The 17,746-nt window shown below is 66.7% G+C and overlaps 4 protein-coding genes across 4 annotated transcripts; 1 reads left to right on the plus strand and 3 right to left on the minus strand.

The window, feature by feature from the left end:
• Window positions 1-197: 197 nt before the first annotated feature.
• EMIHUDRAFT_119085 (hypothetical protein) lies at window positions 198-2,766 on the minus strand (the record flags this gene model as incomplete). The annotated part of the gene is made up of 6 exons (XM_005768556.1): window positions 198-496; window positions 620-1,017; window positions 1,084-1,279; window positions 1,317-1,479; window positions 1,524-1,781; window positions 1,921-2,766. 6 exons carry the CDS (start codon window positions 2,764-2,766, stop codon window positions 198-200), a joined length of 2,160 nt encoding a protein of 719 aa, XP_005768613.1.
• Window positions 2,767-4,447: 1,681 nt separating this feature from the next.
• EMIHUDRAFT_445445 (hypothetical protein) lies at window positions 4,448-5,351 on the minus strand (the record flags this gene model as incomplete). Its single annotated transcript, XM_005768557.1, has 4 exons — window positions 4,448-4,891; window positions 5,009-5,047; window positions 5,117-5,266; window positions 5,336-5,351. Coding segments are annotated over 4 exons (570 nt in total), but the record flags the coding sequence as incomplete, so codon positions are not given.
• Window positions 5,352-6,607: 1,256 nt separating this feature from the next.
• On the minus strand, window positions 6,608-8,290 carry EMIHUDRAFT_445446 (hypothetical protein; the record flags this gene model as incomplete). Its single annotated transcript, XM_005768558.1, has 6 exons — window positions 6,608-6,771; window positions 7,098-7,167; window positions 7,236-7,286; window positions 7,467-7,535; window positions 7,687-7,730; window positions 7,913-8,290. Coding segments are annotated over 6 exons (775 nt in total), but the record flags the coding sequence as incomplete, so codon positions are not given.
• Window positions 8,291-9,293: 1,003 nt separating this feature from the next.
• On the plus strand, window positions 9,294-11,769 carry EMIHUDRAFT_119087 (hypothetical protein; the record flags this gene model as incomplete). Its single annotated transcript, XM_005768559.1, has 6 exons — window positions 9,294-9,893; window positions 9,924-10,037; window positions 10,584-10,853; window positions 10,897-10,959; window positions 11,125-11,144; window positions 11,736-11,769. The coding sequence occupies 6 exons, from the start codon at window positions 9,294-9,296 to the stop codon at window positions 11,767-11,769; spliced, it is 1,101 nt and encodes a 366-aa protein (XP_005768616.1).
• Between the last annotated feature and the right edge of the window lie 5,977 nt (window positions 11,770-17,746).

Raw genomic sequence — 17,746 nt, forward strand, 5'->3', positions numbered from 1 at the left:
CCTGGTCTGACGTTGAAATCGTTGTTTTCCAGAGCTGCTGCTCGACGCGCGTGCGGCATGGTGGCTGAGAGCAGGCCAGCACCCCCCTCGTTCGGGGCGCGGGGGCGTGCGACCATGTGGTTGAAGGCACGGTGGTGTGGTGTGGTCTCTGAGGATGCGGAGTCCTCCGCCTTCCCCCGCTCGCCGGCGGCACCTCACTAAGGCTCCTCGGTGCCTCCCGACTCGAAGTAGCGCATCGCCTGCTCCGCCGTCCAAGCGCACATCTTGCTCTCGATTGTGATATCGTCCGCCAAGGCCTCGCCCTGGATAGCCTCGAGCTCCGCCAGGCTCAGACGTGCCGTAGGCTCCTCTCCAGCGTGAGGCTCCGCTTCAGCTGGCGCTCCCGCATCGTCGAGGTCCGCCGGCTCCTCTTTCAGCGACGACGGCGGCGGCGGCGGCGGGAGCGGCGGAGGCAGCGGCGGCGGCAGCGGCGGAGGCAGCGGCGGCACGTCTGAGCCTGGAGGAGCTCGAGGCTATACAGGCGGAGGCAGCGGCGGAGGAGGCGAGTCGAGCCGCGCGTCGGCGAGTTGTTCGGCGCTGTCACGCGGCGCGGGCTCGGGGGACACGGTCCCGTCCGGACCGCTCGCCCCGTTCAGCGCGGCAGCGTCGGCCTCCAAGTTCGTCGTCTCGTCACGGGACACCTCGGGCGAAAGCGGCAAGTTGGTGGTCTCGTCGACGGCCGCCGGAGGGGCGCACTCCTCCTCCGAGGGCGCCGCGGCGGGCTGCGGCGCGCAGGAGAGGAGAAAGTCGCGACCGTACACCTTCTTCTTGTTGTCCGGGAGGCGCTGGGCGGCCGCCGCCTCCGCCGAACCCTCGGTGGCGGGCCCCGCCGGCGCGGGCGCCGTTTCCGCCGCCTCGGCCGCCTCCACCGCCTCGGCCTCCTCGGCCTCCTCCGCCGCCTCCGCCGCCTCCGCCGCCGCGGCCATCTCAGCATGCTGCGCCGCAAGGAAGTCAGCAATGACCGCGTCGAGCTTCGCCCTGCGAGACGAGCGAGGGGGTGGGGAGGGCGCGGGCGGCGCGGGCGGAGGAGGCGGTGCCCCGCACCGCAGGGCGACGTGGGTGGGGCCGAAGGCCGAGCCAGCCTCGCCGCGTCGCTCGTACTCCTCCTGCACCGACTGGTCGCACAGGCCGATCAGGAAGGCCCAGTCCTCCTCGCCCGTGGCACGCATCGACATCCCCGGCTGCGACATCAGCCGCCGGATCCCCTCCCGGCCCGCGCTCGCGTCGGCCGCGTACACGTCTCGCACCTGCCCCTCGCCTACGGCGCCTCGACCCACGCGCGGTGAGGGAGGCGCGCCCTCTGGCTGGGCAGGAAGCTACGGGCCGGCGGCGCGCGCCCATCAGCTCCTCGGTCCACATGACCTTGTACAAGTCGGCGACCACAACCGAGAGCGGCACGTTGTACGGCGCGAGCTCGCGCTCGTGGTAGGCGATCAGCGCCTAGAGAAGTCTCCGAGGCGGCTCGGGGGAGGCGAGGAGGGAACCTCCCTCGTCGTGGCGATCGGCGCCTCGGTGCACGAGGTGGGGTGCTGCCGGTGCGCGCGCCGCCGCTGGCGCGCCTCGCCTCCACCGAAGCGGCCGCCGGAGTGGTGGCAGGGCTGATACGAGAGGTAGAGCGTCAGCTCGGCAACCTCGCCCGCGCGCACCGCCGACAGGATGGTCTCGTCTGCGATGACGAAGCTCTCGGCGTGCACGTTGGCCTCGGACGACCCTGCGCGGCGAACCCAGTGAGACTCAAGCGCCTCCAGACAGCTGAGCACGGGGCTGTGAGGTCGGCTATGAGGTCGGGTGTCGAGGGATCGGCATCTAGCGAGGCGAGCCGCGGAAGCAGTTTGCATATCGGCAGATCCACTCGCTGCCGTCGTGGCCGAGCAGCCGCACCACCGCCACCACCTGCACCTTGCCGCAGATGTCGCCGTCGGGGGCCGTCGCGATGCCGCCCTCACCGCCGCCGCCCTCGCCGCTGCCGCCCTCGCCGCCGCCCTCGCCGCCGCCCTCGCCGCCGCTTTCGGCGCCGTTGCCCTCGGCGCCGCCGCTCATGCCGCCGACCTCCACGCCCTCGGGCAGGACGAGCCGCGAGCCAGTCGCGTCCGGGCCGCACTTGAGGCAGAGGTACACCTGCGCCTCCCACTGGTTTGCGTGGTAGTACGCGCGGCAGAACTGCTCCAGCGTCCCCAGCAGCGACTCGCCCTCCCTCAGCCGGTCCATGCGGCAGGCGTGGCTGGTGCCGTTGCGCGTGCGGAGCGGCAGGTAGGTGCACTGCTGGCTCTTGAACTCGCCAAAGCCGCTGCTGAGGCACAAGCAGCGGCCTCCGGGCGAGTTCTTGCTGCGCCGTCCTCCGCCCGGCGCCCGCTCCGCCGTGCGTTGCGCAGAGGGCGGCCCGACGCCGATGCCCTCGCCGCTCGCGGTGCGGAAGAGCGACTGCACGGCGTTGCAGAGTGGCTCCTCTGCGACGGAGGCTGCGGCGGGCTCCTCGCACAGCGGCAGCATCGCTTCGATGGTGGAGCGAGCGAGCGCCAGTCGCGACACCGCCTTGTCGCTCAGCAGTGCCGGAGCCGCGCTGAGGCTCTCGAAGACCTTGGCCGCGGCGCGGATCTCCTCGCGGTTCTCGTACGGGCTCGATTGGAACGCTCGCGCAGAGGCGCCCCACTGCCGCCAGGCCAGCTCGAAGAGCTCGGGCGGTGAGGATGTCGATCGGGCCTCGATGGAGACAAAGCAGTGAGACATAGGAAGGGGCAACCAGTATGTGGTGTGAAAACCTGTCGGTGTATCTTGTTATTCTTTTGTGCTTTGGCGTCTTGTGTGGTGTGGGTTGTTCCCCCTTCGTTGTTCCCCCACCCAAAATTCTTTTTTGGTGTACCTGTGTTAGTGCCAGTGCTGGCGAGTAGCGTCGAGTAGAGACCACGCCTGCTATTCACAGCACAAGCTTTGCCTGGCGGCTCAGTCAGCATGTGCCCAGCGGACGCGTCCAGCCTCCGTCCAATCGAGCCGATCCCTCTTTTACATACATAAAATACTTCCGCCCTGGTCTATGAGAGGCTGAGGTGCGAGCCCTGGAAGGGAGACTACCCGCCCCTCGGCGCCGGATCCAAACGATCTCGAAGGTGCTCGAGCTTGCTCGAGGCGGTTAGGGCGAGAAGGAATGAGTGTGACGCTTGGCCAGCGCGCCCGGGCCCCCCGGAGCCGCCTTGTCTGTTGTGTGAACCTGCTTCCTAATCTGCATGTGATGTGCATGTGGATGTATGTGCATCTGCATGCACATGCACATGCACATGCACATCGATGTATCTATCTCCATGCGCTAGCACACAGCCCGGCCCCGCGAGTTAGGGATTTTAGGGGATTTTAGGGGAGAAGTGTGGTGTTAGCCGTCGCCCACCCTCGGGCGTCTACCACTTCCTATAGAAAACGGACATCCCAAGCAGCTCCCAGCCGGTCTCCTCATCGGCGCGGGCTCTCTTAGCTACGACCTGGTGTCGTTCCGCGGCTGCAGTCGAGGCTAGCGCAGGGAGGGCATTAAAAGAATGTGGAGTCCATCTCGTACCTCGGTCTGTGAGCGCCCCCATATGGCGCATGTGGGGCGGCGGCGGAGAGGAACTGAACTAAAGGTGGCTCGTTGTGCGAGTATATGGGACACGATGTCTCAAATATGAGAGGTTTTGACTCCTACCGGCTCCTGACGCTATCCCTGGCAGCTCTAATGACCAGGATCAGTAGTGCTATGATAGAGGGTGCCCATACTAGCGCAGGAGCTGCCACACTCGCCCGGACCGGCTCCCTCTGGGGCCGGTTCCGCAGCCCGTGAGAGCCGACAGCGGGGCCGTGCCGCGGGTGCCTACTGCCGAGTGCCACAAACACTGCGCCGTCCCGCCATCACCTACAGGCTGTCTTGTGTGATGGCTGGGATGTCCAAACGCCACCATCTTGGCTCTTGCGACCTCAAACCCGCGAGCTGTATGAGTGGTCCTGACGTCGACAGACGCCCAATGACCACGGTGAAGCTGAGCCGTAACGAGTCGACAAGTCTCGTCTGAGCCCGTGGCGGTCGCCGGCTGAGTCGCTGTGCACGGGCCGGTACCTCAGGCGTCTCCTCCGCAGCCTCAGGTCTCACACTCCATCACCTCCGCCGGGACGCCGTCGGTGGCACGCTCGGCGGCGACTTTGTTGCAGCCCCACAGCGAGCGCGGCGTCGAGCCCATTCGGTCTGGTCGGTTCGCGGCACTCCCTGGGTGCCAGGGAGTGCCGCCGACACGCGAGCGGTGCTTCCTGGCAGCGCGCGCCAGCTGTGGGGCTGCAACAAACTCGAGACACGCTTTTTGGGACATTTTCGACGCTTTTGTCCCATATAGAGCTCTACTCGCACAACATGCCAGGTGGTGCGATCTTGAAGTAGCAACAAGCAAGTCATACCCGAGGCGTTGACGCCGTCGTACCCATGAGATTGCACCAGAAGCCACTGCGCCACTCAAATGCCGCGCAGCTGGAGGCTAAAGCCTAAACTCTCTCTCTTGATGGCTGCTTGGGCCTTGTATCGCGCGCCGGAACACGAAACACGTCGAACCCGAGGGCCAACGAGCAACGTGCAATAAAATATAAAATGCATGCGGATCAACTCCGAGTCGCAGTCGCAGTCGTCTGCCACGAGGCAAACAAACCACGCCCGCCCGCACGCGGCATGTGCTCGGCGATGGCGGCGAGCAGAGCCGACTCTTCCGGCGGCGCCAGCTCCTCGCTCTCGTCGACGGCGCGCAATGCGGCGGCGGCGGTGGGCGAGGCGCGCAGCTTATCGAGCAAACCCGCCACCTCCTCGGCAGCGGTGGCGGGCGCGGCGGTGGCAAGGTGGTCGAGGCGCCTGGGGCGCGGCAAAATGGACTGATTCATTCATTCATTCATTTGTGGCCGAAGCGTCTGTAGGGCGAGGCAGGGCCGGCGAGGTCGATGGGCTCGTGACGCGAGTGCGGAGGGCGACGGCGGCGCGCCCGTCGAGGATCGCGAGGAGCAGCGCCACCTGCTAGGGTAGGGTCAAGTGAGCTTCTCCACACACATAAGGTGCTGGGGCAAGGGTCGAGGCAGCCACCTGCTGCGACAGAGCCAGCGGCACCCCCTCCCGGTGCGTGCCGAGCACCGCCGCCAGTGCGCGTGCGCGCGTCTGTTGCAGCCGCGTGTGCGCGTCGCCGAGAGCGGCCGGCAAATCCTCCGCCTGCGCCAGCTCGAGCCGCAACCCCGCCTGCCGACAAGAAGAAGAAAACGTGGCAGAAAACGGCCCACACACGCTGTCGCCAGAGGCGTGCCCCACCGATAGCCGCAACATCGCCGCCGATGCTGGCCGTGGACGCTTCGCCGTGTCCGACCCAACGCCGACGCGCGCGATCGACTCGGCTGGCCGCAGCGCCGGCCGCACCCCGCGGGCCCACTCGGAGGCAAGCAGCTGAACGTGGCCTACCATACCTCCAGAGTGGTCGAATCCAGTGCGGGTTCAGTCCCGTGGGTGGTGCGGTAGCAGCGCATCGTGGCCTATGCTGCGAACACGCCGAGGCGGGGGCGGGAGGGTGGTCTCGTGCGGCGTACTCAGAGCACCGCGTGGCTACAGGGGCGACGAATACAGCGGTCGAGTGCAGCCGAATACGCGTCCTCTCGAGCGCCCGTCGGACTCCACGGCTCCCCCTTCCGCTTCTAGGGCACGAGATACGGGGAGATACGGGGAGATCTGGGGAGATCTTCCGCTTCTAGGGCGCGGCGCCGTCTGCGAGCGACTGCAGCTGGTCAATGTGGGACCAACTGGCTCGCGCGGCGAACAACGCCGCGCTGCTCGCTGCGGCCGCGCCCTGGCCCGCACCCTCGCCCTCGCCCTCACCCTCGCCCTCGCCCTCGCCCTCGCCCTCGCCCCCACCGCCCGGCAGCCGCGTGACAGGAGCGCCAAAAGGGGAGGCAGGAGGCGGGATCCCGATGACGCGGAGCGTTGCGGCAGTCAGCGGCACGCCCCGCGCAGCGAGCGCCTCGAGCCGCAAGCGCTGCGAGCGGGGCCGGTCCGAGAACCGATCGAGCGGGAAAGCCACATCCTCGCCGCCGCCGCCGCCGCCGCCGCCGCCGCCGCCGCCGCCGCCGCCGCCGCCGCCGCCGCCGCCTTGGCCCTCGCCACCGCCGTCGCCACCCGCCGCCAACGGCGCCGCGTGCGCCTCGCCGCAAGGCCGGGGCAGCTGCTCCGCGACGGCGATGAGGGAGAGGGAGCCGCCGCCGAGCGAGGGGGCGAGCTGCGCCGCGCGCTGCAGCAGCGCGCCGTAGAAGACGCGCTGCTCCGCCGAGGTCTCCCGCTGCGCAGCCTCGAGCCGCCGACGCACCGCCGCGGCGACCGCCGTATGCGCCGCGCCGGCACCGCCGCCGCGGCCGCCGTCTCCTGCTCCCCCGCCTCCCTCTCCTCCGCCCCCCTCTCCCGGTGCGCTCGTGGGGGGGGAGGTGAGGGCCGCCGCCGCCTGGTCCCACACCGCGCTTAGGCCGCGCCAACCGTCGACCACCACAAGGGCGTGGCCGCCGCCGTCGCGCACCCTCTCGCCCACCGCGCAAGCCGCCGCCGCGACGAGCGCTCCCTCCGACGCGCTGCCGCCTACAGGAAGGGTCCAGGAAGGGGTCCAGGAAGGGTCCAGGAAAGGTCCAGGAAGAGGGCTCTCTCCGACGCGCTGCCGCCTCTGGGGGCGACCAGGGTGAGGCGCGACCGGAGCGGAGGCGGGAGGGGGCCTGAGAAGCAGGGGGGAGGAGGCAGGGGCGCAAGGCATGGGCGGGCGTGGTGGAGCTGTCCGGGGAAGAGGGGGGGGGGGGGGGGGGATGCCCCCCAAACCGTGGAAAGGAACGGAACCGCGGAAGCCCCCGGGCGGAGGAGGACCAAGAGAAAGAGGAGGGAGACCGGGAGGAAGAGGGAGGGCGGGGAGTCTCCACGCCGCGCACGAGGTGGGAGAGGAGTGAGAGTCCGATTTCTTTTGAGTTGTGGCGAGCGGGAGGCAGCGGGTGGACCCGTGTGCTGACAGGCGCGTCTTCTGCCAGGATCGTGGGAGGAGGAAAGGCGCCTCCGCAAGCCGAGAGCGACACCTGCCGATCCGCGCGCTCGCAGATCCATTCCGCGAGGCTGCGGGCAGCCTGAGCACAGCCGTCGTGCCGTCAACGCCGTCAACCGAGGGGGGGGGGGGGGCAAGGTCCGAGGCTGCCTCGGCGCCCGGGTCGGAAAGAGCAACCACGCAGTGCAGCGGCCGCGCCGCCTGAGGTGAGGTCAGGTACACTTCTCCACGCACACACAAGGTGGTGGGGCGAGGGCCAGGCTGGCCCTCGCGACTCGACGTCTAGACGACGGGAGCCCCACGGCATTCAAAGTGCAAGGCCCAGTGCGCGTGGGCGAGCGATGTGGGAGTGAGTGTGTGTGTGTGTGTGTCTCGCGCCGCCTGCGCAATCACCGCGTCGATGGCAACGGCGGACTTGCCGGTGCCCCGCTCGCCCATCAGCAGCATGGACTGGGGGGCGCGGATGCATGAGCAATGAGCCATAATTGATAGCTGATTGGACCGGGGGGCGCGGCAGGCGGTGGCGGGGTGGGCGGGGCGGCGCAAACGGCGGTGCGGGCGAAAAGGTGCGGAGGAGGCGGACAGAGAGTGCGCGCCACACCTGGCCTCGCCCCACGGGGGTGAGGACGTCGATGGCGGCGGTGCCTGCGGCCGATGGCGGCGGCGGTGTCGGCGCCAGACCGGCGGTGGTGGCGGTGCGCGTGCAAGGGCTGCTGCTGACACGCCCGAGGGCGAAAAGGCAGGTGGCGCCTGTGCCTGTGTGGAGGCTGGCGCAGATGGGCTGGAGGTCCGCCTGCCCCGGGCAGACCGCCATCAGAGGCAGGCGCCTCCTCGACCCGTCGCGCAGCGAGGTCGGCGGGCTGTCGAGCGGCGCGCCAAAGCAGTCGATGACCGACACGCCTCCCTCCTCGGCCGCCGCGTCCACAGCGTCCGGCGAGGCACCCAGGCTGTCGTCAAGGAGCACGGCGCTCTCGGCCGCCTCAGCTGGAACCGCGCCGCAAATGACGGCGGGCGCGTGCGGCCAGCCGGCAATAGGCGCGGCGAACGCCACGCCGCCGCACCAGCACAGCACCGCGGCATGCACGTCGTGGCCGGCGGCGCTGCCCACGCGCAGGAGCCTGCCGGGCTTCAGCGAATCGGCGGTCAGCTTCGGCCGCAGCGCGAGCAGCCCTGGGGCGACGCGAGACAGCGAGTGGAGGACCATCCTAACAGGGATCTACACCATCCTACCACAGAGTCCTGTGTCGGTGGCGACTTGTTCACAGCCTTGTTATTGAGAAGAAAATACGTCCTATGGCGCTGTGCGCTGGCCTGTGAGAGGTTGAGGTGCGAGCCCTGGAGGCCCCGGGGATGGGGGGGGACTACCCGCGGGCTTAGAAGGCCCGCGCGCAGGGGGGTGGGGCATTGAGACCGGTCATGAATGAGTGCGCGACACGCATGTTGCGAACAGCGTTGTTGATGTTTTGCGCATCGCCACTGACGGCGGCGCGCGAGAGCTGTTGCGAGTGGTGTTGGGCGAAGCCCCGGGCGCTGCCGGAGGCTGTGCCGTAGTCGGTGCGGTCGACGGCGCTCGGGCTGCCGACCTCTTTGGCGAAGTTGTGGATGATTCTCTTGGTTGGCGGCGCGATGCCGCCCTGGCTTTCGACGAGACAAATTTTGACGATTCCGTTCTTGACATGGAGCGCGTCGTAGTACTGTCCCTTGTGCTCTTTGACCCAGCCTTTGCCGGTCGCATGGACGAGCGGGCCCTGTGACTTGTGGCCGCGCTCTTTGCACCCAAGAACCTTGAGCAAGGTTTGGTCGAGGGTGTTGCCGAAGCCAAACTACTTTGTCTTGGAGTGAAAAGTTTTTCGATGAGGTGGGGATCCGTGGTGAGCCGATTCCCAGATTCTCCAGATTCCCCCTACTCATGTGCCCTCGATGGATGGGAGTGGTCTGGGCGCGAACGATCGGTGTAAAATGGAGCTAAAAAAGCGCGCGTATCGCGTCATTGCGAGCGACAGCGCGTTGCTCCAGGAGGCCAGCGCGGTCGAATCTGGCGATTCGACACCGGTCGCTGGGTGCTCCGGACCGGTCCCGATGGTGTGGGCACCGCGAGCGGCGCGCGGCGGTCTCGCGCGGGCCGTGTATACGCGGCGCGCTCACCAGTGTGTACGTCTCTCTCTCCAGTGTGAAAGATCGCGCTCTAGGCTGGTTGCACCAATACGCATGTCGATACCCTACTTCATGAGGAAGTGCTTGTCGCTGATCTGCAGCTATGTCCAGCTCGGGTTCGAGGACGGTAACGCCGAGGCGGAGTTCCGCGACTTTTTCGAGCAGGTCCAAATCGCGGGCGGGGTAGACAAAGCGACGCTCGCGCCTGCGCTCGTGACTTCGCCTCTTGAGCGTCAGGCATACGCCGATCATCTCAACGTCGCCTCCATCGTCCTTATTCCGCTAAGCATCGCCGCGGATGACCCGCTCTATGCCATCTTCTGCATGGCGCTGAGCCTGGGCATCCTTTCGGCCGGCGGTGCTGCGGCGGCCGGCGGGAGACCGCGGGGAGTAAACTACGGGCGTAGTTTACTCCCCGCGGTCTCGACGGTTATCCACCTAAGCACGGGTCGCCTCCACCTCTTTGCCCAAAATGAGATTTGTGCAGCGGTTGCCGTCTTCAGCTTGCACCTCAACTTTTTGGACAAGCGCAAAAGCCTCTCTGTCCTCGCCTTGGCTTCATTCGGCGCGCTGCACGTCGCGCCGCAGCTGAAGGCCCACGTGGCGCTCGCCACCTTCTACGGCACAATCATCGGACACATGACCGAATACTTGGTGCGCTTGAGCTTCCAGCATGCTCAGCAGGCGGCTCAACTCAGAGTCTTCACCGCGATGCAGACCGCATACGCCGACGCGAACCATTACGCAAAGAGCGCGGGCATGAGGGTGCACCGGCACCTAGAGTCGACGCCACCTGAGGTGCAACGCACGCACAATCGCAACGCACGCGCGGCGTCACACACACACACACACACACACACACACACACACACACACACACACACACACACACACACACACACACACACACACACACACACACACACACACACACACACACACACACACGGACGCGCGCGCGCACACACACACACACATGGACATGGACGCACGCGCACACAGGAGTGCCCAGCTATTTCCCACACACTGCTCCTTACCTCGCCCTTTCCGGAGGGAGGTGGACGCGGCCACGAATGTGATCGACAACGCGCAAAAGTATGGTACCGAGAGCACGATCCGGTGCGTGGGCTGATGTGGGGAGCCCGGCGACCTCATCCAGACCTCTTCACACGATACCCTGTCGTGCGCCCGTGACAGTTGGCACCTTTGCGAGGGCAAGCTCACAACGCAAATGCGCAGCCGCAACCGGCAAGGCACCACCCCGGTCACGCCCGAGCTGGTCAGGCCACTCTTACGTGCATTAGTGTGAGGAGAAGCTGTTTTCACGCCGCTAGCTGAGTACAGGTCGACGCGGTCTTTAGCGGCCAGCAGGACTTCTCCATGGCGTCGCGGAGCTCGGGACGCGGCCTCGTGGGTGCACTGCGCGCGTGCACACACCTCGGCGGAGCGCTGGAGATCGCGGGCGAGGCAGGCGGGTGGACTTGGACCTCCTTCTCGCTGCCAGCCTCGCCCGGCGCGGCACTGCCGGCGGTGGTGTCGGAATTCACTGCTCTGGTGGTCGACGACGACGATTTCGTTCTTGACGTGGCGTGCCAGTCGATTTCGAGCATGGAGGTGCGCACGCTCCTCCACCTCACCCAAGCCACCTCACCCCAAGGCGGATCCGCCTCGACCCAGCCTGAGCCATTTACGCTCGCCTGACGTGGGAGGCGTGCACACGGTGCGAGTCCTTGCACCACACCACCTCGACGACGCTCGCTGACTTGGCGGAACGGGTGTTGGCGGCCGATGTGCTTCTCCTGGACCATAACCTCGCGGGTGGGGCCAGGGGCATCGAGAGAGCGAGATTTATACGTCTCAATCCATCGCGCTTACCTGTGAATAGGCGGGGCCACCAGCGTTGAGGTGGCAACGAGCTTGCGCGTGGAGTACGGCTATTGCGGCCTCATAATCGTTCATACCGCAGAGTCCGCCACGAGCATGCAGCACATCCGCACCGTCCGTGGCATCGACAGCGTCATAGAGAAGGGCCCGCATTTGGCCAAGAGATTGGGCAGCATAATCCTCCGCGCAAGAGCGAGCACAGGCAAAAAAGACGGCGATCACGCCTTGAGCCCTGTCGACTGCCCCGTGCTAGTTCCCAGCTTCGTGGGAGTGACCCGCGAGATGCGTCTCGAAGCTGGAACGACCTAGCCGAGCGCGTGTGGGTGGGTTGAAGGTGGGGCTCGATGCGCGGAGAAGGCGTGCACGGTGTAAAATAATAAGCCCCGTGTTCTTAGTCGGCGTTCGCAGCCGCTAACCTCGACCAGCGTGATCAGTGCGCCTTCAAGCTTCATCTGAATTTGGAGCTACCCAAGAGCCAAGTCGCGACGCCGCTGGAGATGCCAGCGCCGTCATCAGACCGCATTTTTCTCGCTGGCGTGAACAGTAGATATCCGCTGGTCTATCACAGGCAGCTTCATCGAAGCCACATCGTCTGATGTGACGCTGTCGCAGGTTAGCATCGAACGTTCTGCGAACGTTTGCATAGGCCATAGCAGAAACGGCAGGGCATTTCTTGGGCTTATGGCATTCACTACACACTAGCTCGGTGGTGAGCCAAATTGAGCATAGCACATTTGCTGACTCAGTGGCTCATCACACCACAGCATCACAGGCCGACAAGGGAGAGAGAGTTTGTTTGACAAGGGTACCACACTGCTCTCTACAACACTCTCTCGCTCTCCACACTGGATTATCAAGAAAAAATTAAAGAATCAACATCCACAAGCAGGCGCGCAAGACAAACACTCAAAGCAAGACGCAAGTGGGTCAAGAAAAAGCAAGCGAATAGTCCCGCCGCTGTTCTCTTTCTCCGGGGGTGTTAGCGCGCCAGCCCTTGTGGCCTTGACTCCGCTCAAACGTCAAACGTGTTCGGTCGGTGTTTTTCTGAGCAAGAGTCCGCTCAGGTCCGCTCTGAAGGTTGCAGAGCGGAGTCTTTGTGTTGTGTAGAGTGGGGTTTAAGCTTGAAGAACGCGGCTCTAGTACCCTGTCGTGAGCCAGCCGCTCTTGCGGCAGCCGCCAGCGGAGGCCGAGCGTGTCGCGTATCGATCGAGCTCGCGATCCGGGCCGTGGAGCCCACGAGGAAGACTTCGTTTGCTGAGACGGAGTCCCGACGCTCGCTGCGTCCGCCGGAACTGGGTCCTGCACTGGCACCGCGTTTTCTTTTGGCTGTTTCTTTTTCAGTTCTAATTGGCAAGAGAAAGGTGAGTGGGAGCAAAGAAAGAAACTGGTTTTGGCTTGCTCTCTTTCGACTACCTAGAAGCGGAACACGCAGTCTTGTTTTCCAACCAGCGCTCGAGAGGGCACGCGCTCCGCTGTACTCGGCCGTATTCCGCTGTGCACTGTATTCGCCTCCGTTGTATTCACGCGGTGCTCTGAATACGCTGCACATTACCGTCCTCCGGCCCTGAGTTTGGCGTATTCAGCACGTAGGCTCTACTACCCCAGCCACGTCACCGTCTACCTGCGCCGCCGACGGCAGATCGCACTACCCCTTCCTCTGGGCGGGGCCCGACGGCGGCTGTGGCGGGGTGTGAACGGCGTCGCTTCACAGCGGCAGCTGTGCACAGGCGGGCCCCGACGACGGCGCCTTCGAGCCAACCTTTTGGGCGCCGTCCGACGCGCTCGCGCTCGCGCTGCTCCCGTTCACCCGTTCGCCCCGACCGGCGCTTTCCGCCTCCTCTCTTCGCGGCGCATTTCGCTCACGCCGGCACTCGTCGCCCTCGTCGCCCTCGCCGCCGCCCTCGCCGCCGCCCTCGCCGCCCTCGCCGCCGCCACTGGCGGCTTGCCCAAGTCTCTGGCAGATGCAGTCTGCGGACTCGGAGCACTTTGCCCGATCCGCAACGCAGACGTTGGGGGTGAGGTGCCGCAGCACCTCGCCGTCGGCGTCGTGCCGGGCGACGTGGCGGCGCTGCGGGCTGGCGAGGCTTCGCTGACGATCAACTGGTTCTTGCGGAGCGCGCGCGAGCGCCACTGGACGCGCGGCGGGAAGCGCCCCGGCTCCCTCCTCGCGGCGCAGGAGGCGCATGCGGAGGCGCTGCAGTGCGGTGAGGCGGAGGCCTGCGCCGCGCTCGACCAGCCCCTTGGGCCGGATCACTCGATTCCGCGGCGGCTGCTGGCTGAAGCCCTCCGCGGGGCGACACGAGAGCGATGCAGGCGCGGGAAGCGGCCCGGTGGCTTCTTCAGCTCCACCCGCCGCCGTGCCGCCGTTCTTCTCCCGGCCAGTCACGCTGTTAGTGGTGGCGATCCTGAGCCCGACTGGGACGGGACGTCGTTGCACACGCTGCGGCGAGATGTAGCCGAGACGTCGAAGCCGAGATGTAGATGTAGTTGGGGTGCCGACGAGGAGGAACAGCGGAGGCGCAGGCGAGACGTGAATGGAGCAGCTGCGCCCTCATGCAGCTGAGACACAGCCATGGCGGCGTTGGCCACTTTGAGGGCAGGAGATAATAACGGCCGCCTCGTCGTCGAGCTCGGCGGAGACGATGGTCGCCTCGCGTTTGAACCCCTCGAGCTGCTAGAGCGGCGTCGCAACTCGTCGATGTAACAGCAGTCCGCCCTCGGATGACTTGTTGAGCGCGCCGTAAGCCGCCCGTAAGGCACGCGGCAGCCATCGGGGAGCGCGATCTCGGTCAGCTGGTGCCGTCGCGTGGGTACGGTGCGAGGAACGACATGCTGTGGCAATGACGAGAGGTGTGCCTCGAAGACGTGCGCGAGGAAGGGAGAAGAGAAAACCAGCCCGCGTGACCCCACCCAACCCACCCACCCACCATCCGGGACCTACGATGCGTTCATCCCCCCCCCCACCCCCCACCACCACCACCACCCACCCACGATCTGGGGCCTACGAAGCGTTTGCCCAGCCACCCACTTTTTCAAGAACGGCGGTCCAGAGGCACGTGGTTTGAGAAAAAAAGCCCGATTGCCCACCTGAGGCCCGGGAAATCTTAGCGGGGATGGAGCGCCTGAAGGGAGCCTCGCACGTTGTCTTGCTGCTCGTCTTGCTGCTCCTGAGCGCCTCCACCGCGCTCGCTCCCGTCCACGTATGTATGGACGCGAGCGACTGTCGGATGCGGCTCGTCAGCAGATACTGCAGAAACATGACAGTGAGCTGCTGGCACGGGTACCCGTCCTGCATCCCGTTCGCCCAGCTGGCGCGCATCACCGCATCGCCGCCGTCTTCGTCAGACCGGTTCATCTCCCCCATGAACTCGCGCCACCGCTTCAGCACCTCGCCGCATTGCATCCTCAGGTTGTGGCCGAGCGGCGCGAGCATTGAAGCCGCCCGCTCCGCCGGCGCCGCAATGGGTTGATGTGCAGCACCGCCGCCACGATGGCGCTCGGCCTCCGCATCCGCGAGTCTCCCAGCGACGCCGTGGTGTCCGCCGCCGCGAGCGGCGCCAGCAGCGCCGCCTGCACCGCTGCCCGCTCCTCCGCCGCCCTCTGCCTCTTCTCTTTGGGCGCGTCAGCCCACTCCTGGTGCTGCAAGGCGCGCCGCTCGCCCGCCTCGCGCTTTGCCTTGCTCGTGGGCGGACGGGCGTACGCAAACAGCTCGTCCGCGTCGCCCGCCGCCGCCCGCCTTGCTGCGGGCACGGTGTGCAGCGCCTCCACCGGCCAAGCCTCCCGCAACGCCGCGCCGCGGCCCTCGCCCAGCCCATCGAGCTCTTCTTGCCGCACGCGGCTCTTCTGTGTGCCGGCACAGAGCTCCGTGCAAGCCTTCCAGCGTGATAGGAACGAGTGTATCGCTTTGACGGATCGACCGTGCTTGTTATCCACATCGATGTGACGCACACAGTGACACATCAACGACACACATTCTCCCACCCGCCGGGACGCAAAACGCTCTCGACGAGAGCCACAAGAAGGCGACCACACAGCAAGCCGCTCGGTCGATCACGTTGCTCGCTCGATGCCGGCGAGCGCATGGCGCACGCCTTGGACGGTGGCGAAGCCAAAAACACCGGCAGTGGCCGTCCGCTGGCGTGAGCGGCGGCGGTCGAGACCTCACCCTTCGCGCCGACGACCCAACCTCACGGAACAACCCAACCCGGGCCAACAACCCAACCCAACACGAAACAACCCAACTCAAAGCACGATTCTCAAGTTGGGCCCTCAGGCTCGGACTGGACACCGACGCGGTATGCGGGTGGACGCTGGACAGATGATGACGACACGCACGAGCGACACACAGACACAAACAAGCTCACAAGACACACAGCCAGCGGGCTGCCACGTCCGGGCGTCACGTCCATGGGCCCCCGATCTAAAAGTAAAAAAAAATTCGGGCGCGGCGGTGGAGAGCAAGCCTCGCAGCCGGCGATGCTGCGCTTCGCGGCGGGTCTGTGCGTCATCGCCGGGCTCGTCCAGCATGCTCCTCGCGCGCCCCGTGTCGCACCCCGCTCCTCGCGCGTCGCGCTCGTCGATCAGGACGCCACGTGCGTTTCCAGTCAAAACGCTTCCGCCGGCCCTCTGGCTCCGCTTGCCAGATCTTGTGCTCCATTGCGCGTAGGCGCGACGCGAGCGGCACCTCGTGGAAGGAGTACGCGCGGCAGCGCGAAGCTGGCCCGCCCTCGGCTCGCCGAATACCCTCCCTGCGCCGCGCTGCTGTCCGGGCCCGCGCCAGCCCGGCCGTGTGCGCTTGGCGGCCGCTTGCCTGGCTCCGCGGCCGCGACGAGGTGGGCGCTCTGCTGCGGCCGCCAACCACACCAGCGGACCCTCCACGCGTCGAGGCGGATCGCGCGGCGCATGAGGCGCCTCGCGGCGAAGCGGCGATAGGCGACGGCGGGAAGGACACCGTGAGCGCACCGGCGGCAGGGCAGGCAGGGGCGCCTGCGGCGGTGGCGGCGGTGGCAGAGGAGAAGGACATGTCGGAGAAGGCTGAGGAGGCGAGGAGGGCGGATGAGTCGTCAGAGGAGGCGGGGGCGGCGACGGAGGAGGAGGCGGCAGAGGAGGGCGACGAAGAGCTAGCTCGGATGCGCCGTGAGCTTGCAGAGGGCGACAGCGCCGAGCTGGTGGTCGCCAGGTACAGGAACTGCAGCGCCCGCCCTGCCTGCTCACTACACCGCCCCGCCACGACGCGCCTCCTCCTCCCCCCTCCGCGCCAGCACACCGCCTCGCACCGCCGCCGAGCACTGCCTCACAGCGCCCGGCAGAGGCGTCTGTCTGCCCGTGGCCGATCAACGGACGCGTTTGCCTGCGCCGTTTTGTCGGTAGGATGCAACGCGAGGACGCGAGGCGCGAGGAGGCGGCGCGGCGGCGGCGGGAGGCGCTGGAGGCGTACCGGCGCATGCCCGAGGCGCAGCGCTCCGCCGAGCGATGGGGTCGCCGCAACCCCGCCGCGACTGACTTTTTGCGGCGCGAGATACAGACGAGAGGCAGTCGAGAGGCAGCCGAGGGAGAGACAGCCGAGAGATAGCCGAGAGAGCCAGGATGTAGTGCACATGGACCCGATCAGGCGCGATGCCGCCGAGCTGGCGCCGTGGGTACCGAGGTTACCCGAGATTGCGCGAGGTTACCCGAGATTGCGCTAGAGTAGGCGCGACGCCGCCGAGCTAGCGTGGCGGAGCCGGCAGCGGGACTGGGGGGGGGGAGGCGGCGAGGAGGGAGGAGGCGGCGAGGAGGGAGGGGGCAGCGGCGGGCGGCTGGCGGGAGGAGAAACGCGTGGCGGACTCCTCGGTGCCAGGGGCGCCCCGGGGACATCTCCACGACACGTCCGTGACATGTCCGAGACATGTCCCGCAGGCGCGGGAGATGACGACCCCCGTGTCGGCACTTTCGAGCGCTGGATGGCGGTGGAGCAGCAGGAGCCTTCTAGGAGCCTTCTTGGAGCCTTCTAGGCACTTTCGAGCGCTGGATGGCGGTGGAGCAGCAGTGGAGGAAAGAGCTCTTCTCGCGCGCGCTGCGCGTGGAGCGTAGATGCGGGAAGATCTCCCCGCATCTCCCCAGATCTCCCCAGATGTCGAGGCCTAGATGCGGGAAGATCTCCCCGCATCTCCCCAGATCTCCCCAGATGTCGAGGCCTAGATGCGGGAAGATCTCCCCGCATCTCCCCAGATCTCCCCAGATGTCGAGGCCTAGATGCGGAGTGCAGGTCCGTGTAGTGCCGAGCGGTGTTACCGAGAGGACGCGCCTGCAGCCGTCTTGAACCGTGCTCCCCAGATCTCCCCAGATCTCCCCAGATCTCCCCAGCCGTCTTGAACCGCGCTCCGCCGCTTTCGCAGCTCGCGTGTGTATTCACGGCTTGCGCGTGAGTTCACAGCCCGCATGTGGTGGCGGTCCTGAGTGGGGTGCACTCGTGAGGCAGGCGAGTGATCGACCAGACGTCGGACTTGCCGGACGAAGAGGACTACTTGGGCGAGATGTAGCCGAGATCTAGCCGAGACTAGCGGCCAGCCCCCCTCCTCCGCAGCAGCACCTCCCCCCCTCTCTCGCTCCCTCTCTCGCTCCTCTCGCTCTCTCTTCCTCCC

Source organism: Emiliania huxleyi (assembly GCF_000372725.1).
Source record: "Emiliania huxleyi CCMP1516 unplaced genomic scaffold EMIHUscaffold_452, whole genome shotgun sequence".
Classification (NCBI taxonomy): Eukaryota; Haptophyta; order Isochrysidales; family Noelaerhabdaceae; genus Emiliania; species Emiliania huxleyi.